Here is a 12,628-nt window from a genome sequence, read left to right as displayed (position 1 = left end):
TTCCCACTTGGCAACTTTTCTTTTTGTGAGTCCTTCCTGTGGATACTTTCTTTATCTATGCTTATGTCCTTACTTAGGCTAAGGTTAAATTCTTCTCTCTCCTGGCCAGAAAGACTTCCTGTCTTACAGGTATTGGATCTCATATATGTTGATGTTTTAACTCTGAGTGACTCCTTAAAGCAGGTCCTTGGACAAGTGCCCTTCCTCCAGGAATATTGTAGCAGTGTGCCATGTCCCCCCCCAGCCCCCATAAGGAGAAAGCCTGAGGACTATGTAGTAAATGATTTGTAAAAAGGAGACAAATGTATCGTGTTGAGAGGACTGTCTTTTATTCTGAGATTATTTCCTTTTCTTGTGGTGTTTTAAAGAAAGCTCTTTTTCTTTAGGAAATGATAATTTTGGGTTGTTTTATTTCTTAATGCCTTTCCTTGGAAAAAAAAATCTAGTAACTCAGTGTCAGTCCCCCAATTTTGGGGCTTTGCAATTGCTATAAATAGTCTGGGAGCCTGGTCTCATTTGTAGAGTCCTGTGAGTACCTCTAGGTACGACCTGATGCCACTTACTTCGTAAGTGCTTCTAAATTACCTGCTTTATAATCTGCAGCAGAATCTCTCCAAGGATTGACATCAAGCTTACAGCTCTGGAGTTTACAGTACACCGGTATGTAGTTTCCTTATTTAAGAAAATTGGGACACTGCCCATTTGCAGTCCTCTCGTATCACCCCCTCCCCCGCCCCTGTTCTCTCTGATTCCACAGATCCTTCAGGACAGCACCTAATGTAAGGCAGTTCCGTTGGCTCTTCTTATACTGTTTCTTTTCCCTATAGAGTTGGACATGCATATACATGTTGTTTGGGGGAATTTGCAGCACATCCAATGAAAGCATAATTCCCAACTAACAGTCAAATCCTTTTCTTTGGAGCTACCCAGAACACACCTACCCTCTCTTCCATATGACAGCCCTTCAGAGACTCGAAGACAGTGTGTGACTCTCCTGTGAGCTAAGAGCACTGGCTGAGTCAGACAGACTCGAGTGACAAGCCCAGCCTCACTCCCTCTCAGCTGGAAGAGCCAAGGTAAGTTACTGCATTTTATTTTCTTTCTACTTCAGTTCTTTAGCTGATTTATAAAATGGGGGGGGCGCAAACTCCTCCACTTTATTGGTATTTTGTGCAGTAAACTAATGTAATGCATGGAAAATGTTTAGCACAGTGCCTGTCATAACAAGAACTTAGTAAATGCTAGCCATTCTCCACCACTCATTTACAAAGAACCGGGTGGGCATTTCAAGTGTCAAAGCTGATGGAAAGCAAAAGTGTGTGTGTGTGTGTGTGTGTGTGTGTGTGTGTGTGTGTGTGTGTGTGTGTGTTTCTCTCCTGAATGATGGGGAAGGTAGGGTACCCCAAACTAGAGCTTGATCTTTAAGCTTCTCTGTTTTCAGGTAACTGGGTATGTGTTCACTAGGGTGGGGGAGATATTGTTGAGAATCTAGAGGCAGGCTTATTTTCAACAGCTGGAAAGCTATTTGTTGACATATTGAACAGGTTCTTGTTTATTCTTATTTTCCCAAGCAGCTAGCCATGCAATCCCCTAAACTCAATTACCTCTTGCAAGGTGGCAGGCGCTCAACACCTCCCAGCCGTATTGATCAGCACAGACTGGGTGGGACGTGAGCGATCTGAGAGATGCTAAGCAGCAATTTCTGGACTTTTCCTGCCTTAGGAGGCCTTCCTTTTCTGTGCTCCTACGGACTCTTCAATAAAACAGAAGTCTATGCCCAAATGGGCAGAGCATGCAAGAGCCCTCTCTCAGTAGGCTTTTTAGAGGCAAACTGATGAAAATTGTCACAGTAGACCAGAACACGAAGTCCTGGAGTGTGGCAGGAATGATTTTCTAGGTGTAGCTTTTTGCACACACTGAGGCTTCGCAGGCAATTGCATGCTATAAACTCTGAGTGCCATTGCAAGTAGAAAAATGTTGGAAGGAGACACAGCCAGATCCCAGTAGACAGAGCAGCGGGCCTTGTGGGGAAGGAGGGTGGTGGAGTCTCAGGACATTATCTGGACTGAGATTTCAAGTTTTTAATCCTAGGAATCAATTCCTAGATTACTTGCATATTCAACACAAATAAAAGTTAGAAGTAACCACTTTAACTATAAACCAAGAAAAACGGAATAAAAGCAAGCCACCCAAGATATGATTTTAGAGGTCACTTCAGAAGGAAAGGCCCAAGTGGTGCAACTGTTAAGCTCGTTGAGGGAGAAAGGATGCTTGTGAACGGATTTTGGGGATCCCTAGAGAATTCATGCAGAGGACTGGCAAGGGCTAGACATAGACCCATAGGGAATCAGTCATGTTTAAAAATGGAAAGTAACTTTTGTTTATTTTCTTTGCAAATGAATATAATGGGGCAACTTTAGACAAATGAGAAAATACAGATAAGAAAAATGAAAATAAAAATATCATGTAATTCTGTCATTCAAGTATGATCATGGTTAATATTTGGATATGCTCTTCTAGGTTAACTTTTGGGTGAAATGTAATTATGAGTTCATGACATGTTATTAAAATATGTACATTTAAAACAATTGTGGCTTTCTCTTGAGACAGCCTCAATTTGAGAGGTGGCCTCCAATTTGCAATCCTCCAGACTCAGTCTTCTGAGGTCTGGAGTTAGACGTGTGTACAATGCCACACAGTGCAGAAACAGACACATTTCTTTTATTTTAAAAGGATCTCATAAGTCTACATTAGATTGTAATTCTTAATAGATACATTAGGGGCTGCTAAATTGTACCATGACTCATTTAAGCATTAAGCAATTGTATTCTAACATCAGGTATTCAGATTATTTCCATTTTTTTTTTGGTTCCCAAAGACAACTGAGCTCTGTAACTGAATGACATTAGAAAAGCTGATTACTGTCTCTGTTCATTTGGTTACTCATCTGGATGATGAAGGTGATAATAGCACCTCCCTAATAAGCACGGTGGCTGGGCATCACTAGCCCACAGCTTGTAGAGGTGGCGGTCCTTAACATCTGGATGGATCAGCAAGCAGAGTGCAAGACTGGAAAGAGAGCAGAGCTCAACCCCAAAGCCCACCACCAGTGTCCTATGTCCTCTGTAATCTACTCAAACAGTCCCACCAGCCACTGACCAGGTGTTCAAACACACAAACATGTCGGGGAACATTTCACATTTACCATAACACATGTTGAAGCTCCACTTCCTTATCAGCAAACTGGGAATTACAAGGCTGTAGATCAAAGGGTAGTTGTACAGAGCAAATGACACAACACTTAGGAAGCCCTTAGCATAATTTTTGACATATGAGATGGGCATTCCAAAGGAAGGTATTACTATTACTATGAGTGCCACCACCATCAGCACTGCTGCTGCTACAATTTAACCACTTGTGGTAAGAAGGTTTCCTTGCTTGGTGGGGGTTGGGAACCAGCAGTCAGTAGAGCCTTTTGAGTTTTTCTAAATCATGGATTGTGAACAGAAAATGATTTCAGAAGCAAATTGGTCAGGGCTCAAACTCACCTTTCGCCCATTAAGATCAGATCTGCAACCTTTGTCATAGGAACATTTGTAAGCCTGTTTCCTTATTTGTAAAATGAGGATGGCATCAGTGCCTACCTTCCATGTGTTGCTGGGAAACTTGAAAAATGTGATGCATGTTTAGTACTGATTTAGCCCACAGGCCCATTTAGTGTCTACTACTTATTATGAGTTGCTGATGGTTGATCATTTTAAATAACTCTGTCTACAAATTCTGAGTCCACAAACCCAAGTTCCTTGAACTTTACCTGAAGGCTTTGACTGTCTAGTGTATAATGGTCACTTCTGCCTCCAGACTAAATGGATGCTTTGGTGGTATCAATCTGAGAGTCTGGAGTGGGTCTGCAGGTGTGTCACAGTAGTAGAGTGCTTGGGTAGCAAGAACATGGCCCTGGGTTGCATCCACAGTATTGGAGAGAGGGCACGGGGGTGGGGATTGGGGAATAGAGGGGCACAGTGGGAAGAAGAAGAAATAGGACTCTGGTGATGTTTCTTTACTACTCTGACCTTGTGCCCTCAGTGTAGGAAGCAGGCTCCACTTTTATATATGAGAGTTTTCCCCACTGAGCATGCTCAAGACTGACATTCTTGCCATCTGTTTGAAACCTATGGAGCCTCCTGTTGAATCCTAGCTTTGCAGAATGGACATTGGTCACCAGATTTCCCTCTGTCTCTGCCACTGGAATGTATTGGCTTTTACAAATTCCCATGATGATGAGCCACTATTAAGGCCTTTATTTTCCAGCCTCCACTACCCTGTCTCTTCCCACTGTCCGTTTCCTACCCTCAAACCTCCTTGAGTTTCACAGATGCTACTTCTCTGGATCCTCAGTGCCAGTCCTTACCTCTAACACTGAGCCAGCACTTTTCAGTCTGGCCAGCTGCCTTGTCTAGGATCGAGAGTAGCTGTACCCGCCTGTTTGCAGAAAGCATGCATTTCCAGAGTGAGGACACTTTCTGGCTCATCTCTTTAGTTGTGACAGTCTATTCATTTTAGGGTAGCCAGAGTTGGACATAGCGGTGTGAAGCTGGTGGTATTATTGGAGGCAAGGAGTAAAGGGGTGGGGTTGCAGAGGTCAAGAGCTAAAGTAGAGCTCCTGGAGGGCTGACAAGGGAAAAGCAGCCAGAGGCAAATGTCAGAGCCTATATAGAGGCAGGAATCTGGGACCAGAGAGCCAGAGCAGGCACTAGCAAGTCAAGAGCAATGGGGTGGGTGGGCGGGCCGGCAGGCTGGCTGGCGGGCAAGAGGGGGGTGTGGCAAGGGATAGCTAAGGGAGATTACAGAGAACAGCTGCTGGTATTGGGCCTTGCTGTCGTGAACTGGCACAGGGTATAAGTCAATTGGCCAGACCAAAAGAGCTACAGTGCAAAGGATACTATCACTCTTCTCTGTCACTGGTAAGGTAAGATCTCTTTGGGTTGTGCCTCATGGAGGACTGTGCTAAGCACAGGGATTATTTGATGATGAAGGTGGAGTTGGAGGGTTGATCTTTTGGCTCATCTTTCCCATGGCATGACTTGAGAGTAAGGTAACTGAAATGTAGGCAGGACTCTAGTATTTCTTTTATGACACCTTGCCTTGGAGTTTTCTAGTCAATGTTATTGAGGTTGGGGAAAGGTGAATGATTATAGCCTATTAGTGAGGAGTAGGGGTGCTGAAGAATTGGGTGGACTTAAGACTCTCTCAAACCACATGCAAATGGTCAAGTTTCTGTGGGCCTTCATTTACCCAGCTGTAAGAAGGACGTTTGCCAAGAATCTCTGAGGGTTACTGTGTGGATCAGATGATATGAGGCAGATAAAGGGTCTAGCAGAACTACCAGCCAGTGCGTGCTCAAGTAATGCTTGTTGTTGGTATTTCTGCTCTTAGTGTCCCAATTGCTGTGGAGGCACATAGCCATAGACTGATGATTTCTTTGACATTGCCCCAAAGTTTCCAGTCTTCTTTTTTAGGGCACAATCATGCCATGATAACACATTAATTTTATGTGATATGTCTACATGGTTCTCCAACTTGCGTGACAGAGTACCCCTTCTGTGGCTGATTATGGAAGCAGGTCAGAAAGGTGAGGCTATGAGAGTGAGGTGAGCCCCATCTCAGGTACTTGAAACTTCTGAATACTATAGACTAATGGGCCAGTGATCTCTAATCTAGAATGCCAGACACACAACTACATGCAATCTCAGGGCTACCAAAGACCGAGCAACTCCAAGGAAAGGATGAAGAGGCACAAATATAGTGCTACCATCACAGTGGCCCTATTTAGCTGCAAATCTTGTTACTCTTAGAAAGCTGGTATAATGGGAATACTACTACTTAAGACTCAAGTGCAACAAGGCTTGCAAAGTCCTGAACATCACGGGCAGTTTAAAATTTTGTACAGTTAAAGTTAAGTGTGATCCATGCACCTACTAATTAAGCAATAATTAGTATTGTATTGTTATTACATTGTTATTAATGATAATAACGATAGTATCAAGCAAGGTTTTATTTTGAGGAATATTATTCTTAGTCATTGGGAAGATAAATGTGTTAATTTTCCTGAGAGACATTCACAGCTCTCATAGTAATAAGATATGTGTTAGACCATAGGTAATATTCCATTGTGATGAAGTAAAGGGCTCTCTGATCCCTGCCTACTGGTACCTAGGTTGACTCTTTAAAGAGCATAGGCAAAGAACCTGAACTTCTTGTAATTGGCCAGAAGATGGTGCTGCTGACTCATTTGAGTCAGGGCTTCCGTGGCTCTGGAGCCTGCTTTTGGCATTTATAAACATGGAGACCCTAAGCAACTGGGTGGGTTGATTTAAAATGGACTGAGGTTGAAGGGGCAGTTGCTTGAGCTTTGGGGATATTTATTGCTATATGGTTTCTTCAAACTCATAGATCCCCTTTCAATGCTGTATACATAACAACTCATAAAAGCAGGTCTCTATGAACCATTGGAATACATTTCTGAAATTGGCTTTTCACCTTTACGCTTCTTCTTGTTTACAGATTTCATTGATTTGTGAGCTTCATCAGGGCCCCTGATGTCAACACATTAAAGTCTCCATTCACCCTGCCCTGTAGCTATGGCAGATATGTCAATCCCGTTACGTTCATTAAGATTCAACAATATGATGAGGGAAGAAAATGACGACCCCCAAAACAGGGGGACAACTTTCTCTAGACCAATGACAGAGACCAGAGCGGAGCTTCAAATCCTGCATTCTCAGTTGCAGTTGCCTATAGTCTCATCTTCAGCCTCAGATCCTGAAGGGACATCTACACCGCTGATGACATCCCCAGGCTTTGACAGTCTGTCCACACCTCTCATGGGAGCAACACACTCTGGGACATTGTCCCCACCGCTGATGTCAGCCTCAGACTCTGGGACACTGTCTCCACTGCTAATGCCAACCTCAGATTCAGGAACTCTGTCCCCACTTCTAATGCCAGTCTCAGACTCTGGAGCACTGTCCCCACTGCTAATGCCAGCTTCAGATTCTGGAACATTGTCTCCATTGTTGTCTACATCAGACTATGGGTTAATGTCCCCAGGAATGATGACAATTCCTGACTTTGGGACAATGTCCACAACACTAATGGCAACACCAGATTCTGCAGAGATATCACCGTTGGCGATGCCAGTTGCAGCCTCTGGAATGATATCTGCACCTATAATGAGCACATCATCCTCTGGGGCATCATTAATGCTGGGATCAGATCCTGGTGAGATGTCTCCACTCCTCCTTCCAGATATGAACCCTGGAATGACTTCCACATCACCAACGACAGCTCCAGGCTCCGAAGCAATGTCCCCATTGCAAATTACAGATGAGGACACAGAAGCAATGTCCAAGGTGCTAATGACTGCTCTAGCTTCTGGAGAGATATCATCACTGCTAATGTCAGGCACAGACTCTGAAGTGATATCCTCTCTGATAATGTCAGCCCTAGCTTCTGGAGAAACGTCAACCCAGGCAACAATCCCTCAAAACTGTGAAGGAATGCCCACTGTACTCACGACAGGCTCAGACTCTGCGGTCATGTCTTCACTGCCTATGCCAGCATCAGGCTCAGCAGCAATGTCTACATCACTGCTGTCCATCCCAGATCTTGAAGAAATGAGCACATTACCCAAGCTGGCCCCAGATGCTGAGGCAATGTCCCCACTGTTAATGACAGCCCTCACCCCCACAGCGATTCCCACTCAATTGATGTCAGCATCTGATTCTGGAGTGATATCCCCAGATATCACTCAAAATATCAACTCTGAGATCATGTCTGCTTCACCAATGAGAGTCCCAGCCACTGGACTGATGTCCACACTACCAGTGAGAGCCTCTGATACAGGGGCAATGCCCATACAGCTAATGAGAGCTCCTGCTTCAGAAACTATGTCTACGTCACAAAACACAGTTCCAGTCTCTGGATCAATATCCACTCCAGTGATGTCTGCCACAAGCCCTGGAGCAATGTTCACAGAACAAATGTCAACCACAGCGTCTGGTTCAATGTCCACACATTTAACAATGGCCAAAACACCCGGATCAGTGCCCATAGGCTTTACGAAGGCAGCAGCAAATGGAGCAGTTTCTTCACAGCGAATGAGAGGTTCAGCTTCAGGAGTGATGTCCACGCAGTCACTTATAGCCTCAGCCTCTGAAATAATGTCTGTGTCACAGTCAACAGTCCCAACCTCTGGGTCAGTATCCGCACAGAAAATCCGAGCTCCTGTCCCTGGACCAATGTCTACATCACAAATACGAACCACAGCCACAGAGTTGACATCTACACCACAAATAAGAGCCACAGACTCTGGAGCAATGTCTACTCCACTAATGACAGCCAAAACCTCTGGATCAGCATCCACACTTTTAATGAGAGACACAGGCTCAGGAGTTATACATATACCGCAGATGAGAGCTCCAGGCTCTGAGGCATTGTCTAAGCCACTAACAACACCCAAAGTTTCTGGAATGTTCATGCAGCAAATGACAACTGCAGCTTCTGGAACAATGCCCACATCAGTAATGAGAGACACAGCTTCTGGAGTTGTGTCCGTACCACAGATGACAGATCTAGCTTCAGGAGGCATGTCCACACTGCTATTGAGAGCCACAGCTTCTGGAGCAATGTCTACATCACAGATGACAGCCACCAAATCTGGAGGCATGTCCGTACCTCTAACAAGAGTCCCAGGTCCTGGAGCAACATCCACATCACTAACAAGAGGCACAGCCTTGGAGAAGATACCTAGTCAGCCAATAAACACTCAAGACTCTGGAGGGGTGTCCACACCACTCATGAGATCTGTTGCCTTGGGAGGGATGCAGATGAGATCTCAGGGCTCTGGGCCAATGTCGGCACCCCTACCAAGAACCTTAGACTCATCAGAGATATCCACAGTGCTCACAAAAAAACCATCATCTGGAGAGCCATCTCTGCTACTAATGAGACCTCCAGCTTCTGGAGAGATAGCTCCACCTGCAAGAGCTCCAGTTTATGGGATGATATCTGCTCCACATATGACAGCCACAACCTCAGGAATGATGCCACCTCTGAAGGGTTCGGTCCCTGCATTAGAGTCCACAGCACTCCTGAGACCCACAGATTCTGGAGTGATGTCCATACCACCGATGAGGACCCCAGTTGCTAGAGCAAAGTCCATACCACAAATGATGGCCACAGCTTGTGGAGACATGTGTCCACTCCCAGGGCGACCTCCAGTGACCACAGGGGTTGCTCCCCCACCAGCCAGAGCACCAGTCTCTTCAACCATGTCTGCACCACTTAGGAGACCCTCTGATGGAGGTGTGGCCACGGAATTAGAGAGGGCTCTATGCCCTGGAATTATGCCCACTGCACAACTGGCAGCTATGAGCTCTGGAGAAATGTCTAAGCCACTAATGAGGGCTTCAGCCTCTGGAACCATGCCAATGCCTCTAATGTCACCCATGACTTCTGGAGAGATGTCGATGCCACTGATGAAAACCATGCCTTCTGGGACAATGTCAACTCTACAAACCAAAATCGCGAGCTCAAGAGCTACGTCCTTGTCACAGCCAACAAATACAGCTTCTGGGGGGATAGCTAATCTTCCACAGAGAGCCCCAGCCCATGGAGCAGTATCTACACCACTTATGAGAGCCTCGGGTTCAGGAATGATGTCTGTGCCGCTACTGAGGGCTACAGCCTCAGGAGGGATAGCCATGCCACAAGTGACGGCTCCAACCTCGGGAGAGAAGTTCACACCACTAATGAGGATGCTGGCCCCTGGAACAATGTCTACACCACAAACTGCCTTTGGAACGACACCCACTCTGAATATCAAAGCCACAGACTTGGGAGAGGAATCGACCTCTCACATCAGAATCACAGCCCCTGGATCAAAGAGCACACCACACATGCCTGGCATAACCCCTGAAATGAAGAACCCGCCACCAAAGGAAGTGCCATCCTTTGGTATGTTAACGCCAGCACTCTGTTACCTCTTAGAAGAGCAAGAAGCAGCCCGGGCCTCATCCTCTGTGGAGGAAGATGGAGAGGAGATTGATGACGAGAAACAAATGAAGGGGTTTTTGGATGACTCTGAGAAAATGGCGTTTCTGGTGTCTCTTCATTTGGGGGCAGCAGAGAGATGGTCCATCTTGCAGATGGAAGTTGGAAACCCCCTCTCCAGTGAAAACAAATCTTTCTTGAGAAGATCACAGGGCCTATATGACTCCCTGTCCGAGATAGACATCTTAAGTGCTGTTCTTTGCCACCCCAAGCAGGGCCAGAAGTCAGTCAGGCAGTATGCCACTGACTTCCTGCTGCTGGCCCGACATTTGTCTTGGTCTGATTCCATTCTACGGACCAGGTTTTTGGAAGGACTCTCAGAAGCCGTTACCACCAAAATGGGCCGTATTTTCCTGAAGATGGCCGGCAGCCTAAAGGAGCTGATCGATAGGTCCCTGTACACTGAGTGCCAGCTGGCTGAAGAGAAGGATTCCTCAGGCAACTCGAGCCAAGTTGTGCCAACATCCTGTAAGCGGAACAATGAGGAGGCCATGGAGAATGACCTGGGCTCTCAGCAGCAGACTGAGGAGGTAATGGGGGGCGGGTTATATGCTCATGGTTTCTCAGCAGAAACACGAGGAAGTAGTGAAGAGAGATTAACACCTATGGTTTTTCAGGTAGAATCAAGGAAGAGGCAAGGGAAAGGTACTGAGTTCCTAGACCATAAGAGCCCAATGTAGAATTTTACCAGTAAGTGTGGACATGATGCTATTCTGGTTATATTAGAAATTTTCAGAAACAATGTCTGACTCGGGTTACTGAGGGGGCTTTGGATTGTAAGGAGACTCAGTAGGCACAACCCGAACTCTCCGTTTATTGTACGCCCAGTTCTAAGAGAAAGTCTTCTTTTATGGACTGGGTTCTACTTGTAGCCACATGTGCAATGGACTCAACTCACCAGCAGATTTCATTAACTTAGACCCTGGCCACATTTTTTACACATTTGATAAATTACCCAGTTCTTTGACTTGCTGGCTTACTGAACTTAATCTGATAGAATGCCTTTGGTCATCGAAAGTGTGGATCTTATTTATGCTTTCCCTCCCTTTCTCATAGCACCAACATGTTCCCAAACGCTGTTACTACTTGAAAGAACATGGAGATCCCCAACAAAGTCTTCATGACCACCTTCGACAGAGTGCAGGCCATCCGAAGGCCCCCACCAACAAGTAGTACTCCTTGGAATCTTATGTGATTTCTGACTTGGCTGCTAACTTGAAGACTGGTTCCTGGACTCATTCCATCCAGCTATATAATAAACCTTGCTGCCTTCACCCTTCAGCCTTCCCCTCCAGGCACATCCCACTTTATCTCCTTTTTGGTTGCCTTGACCTTTTCTTTCACCTACATGCCTGTGACCTGACCTGACAATCACTGTAGACTATAAGAGTGTATAGTGTATGAGTTTCTGAACTAGCATCATCATCATCATCGTCGTCGTCATCATCGTCGTCGTCATCATCATCATCATCATAATCAAGGCCAGTTCTAATTCTTGGTCCAGGGAGAAGTCTAGGCAGGAGAAATCACATCCTACCTCAAATGACCTTGCCATGTGTCATGAGGCAAACTTGAGGAAGCCCTGGTTCCATTCCACCTGGCAGGGGAGCCTATAAACAGAGAGATACCCACTCCTATACCACCCTTTCAAATTAGTAGACTTGCCCTTATATGCCCCAATTCATTGTATCTAAATGGGTCTCCAGGGCCTTTGCCCTGTTTATAGTCTCAATCCTGAACCATTTGTTTTGACCCATAATATTAATAGTTGTGATAGTAATGGCTAACAATTGTTGGTAATGTGCCACGTGACAAGTACTGGGCTAAACAAACCTTGGTCAAGCACCATCTCACTATAGTGTTATAGTAGCCTAACTTGTTCTTGTGTTGTTAGCTTCTGATCTCTTGGTCGTTGCTTATGGCCCTTGTCCTTCAGTGTGGAATCTCTAGCTATGACCTCTGGGTGATCCCCTCAGTTGTTAATTGTCCTTGCTCCCCTTGGCTGTTGTGCTTCATGGCCAGCATTCCTCATAAGGGTCTTGGTGTCTAAACAGGTATAGGTAATTAGAACATAATATGAACAGTGTTTGCCTTCAGGTGGTGGGTTATGGGTGTTTTTTAATTTTCTTTTTACTGTTTTCTGTACTTTCCAGATTCACTGCAGTAAGCATGTATTACATGTGTAATCATAAAAATAAAGGTCATTTGTGAAAAATGAATTAGTTATGACCATTGGAATTTGATTTATTGAGTTATTTAACTTTTAACCTTTATTTATTTTGTGTTTGTGTGTGGATGGGAAAGGGGATGCACAGTGTGTATGTAGGGACAAGAAGATAGTTTTAGGGAGTTGGATCCCTTATTCTACCATGTAGATCTTGGGTAGCAGACTCAGGCTTGGGCTATATGTTCTTACCTTCTGAGCTAACTCTTGAGTTCTTTCAACATAAAGTGCTGGACAGTTTGGGTGACAATTAAGACCTTTTCATATATTAAAATTGCACCCAAATTAAGG

General features: G+C 45.1%; 1 protein-coding gene across 2 annotated transcripts in view; it reads left to right on the top strand.

The window, feature by feature from the left end:
* Positions 1-12,307, top strand: part of RTL9 (retrotransposon Gag like 9) — a 38,972-nt gene extending 26,665 nt beyond the window's left edge. The window contains exons 2-5 of one of the 2 annotated variants that reach the window (XM_084789156.1): positions 604-660; positions 931-1,076; positions 6,565-10,643; positions 11,170-12,307. In XM_084789156.1, the coding sequence (XP_084645282.1) occupies positions 6,642-10,643; positions 11,170-11,286 (4,119 nt within the window). In that variant the 5' untranslated portion in view covers positions 604-660; positions 931-1,076; positions 6,565-6,641 and the 3' untranslated portion in view covers positions 11,287-12,307. Of the gene's footprint in view, positions 1-603; positions 661-930; positions 1,077-6,564; positions 10,644-11,169 lie in introns of those variants that run through there. The other variant, XM_084789157.1, reaches the window with a different exon arrangement.
* Positions 12,308-12,628: the final 321 nt, after the last annotated feature.

Source organism: Acomys minous (assembly GCF_964271855.1).
Source record: "Acomys minous genome assembly, chromosome: 7".
Taxonomy (NCBI): domain Eukaryota; kingdom Metazoa; phylum Chordata; class Mammalia; order Rodentia; family Muridae; genus Acomys; species Acomys minous.
This window is presented reverse-complemented; position numbering and strand designations above follow the sequence as displayed.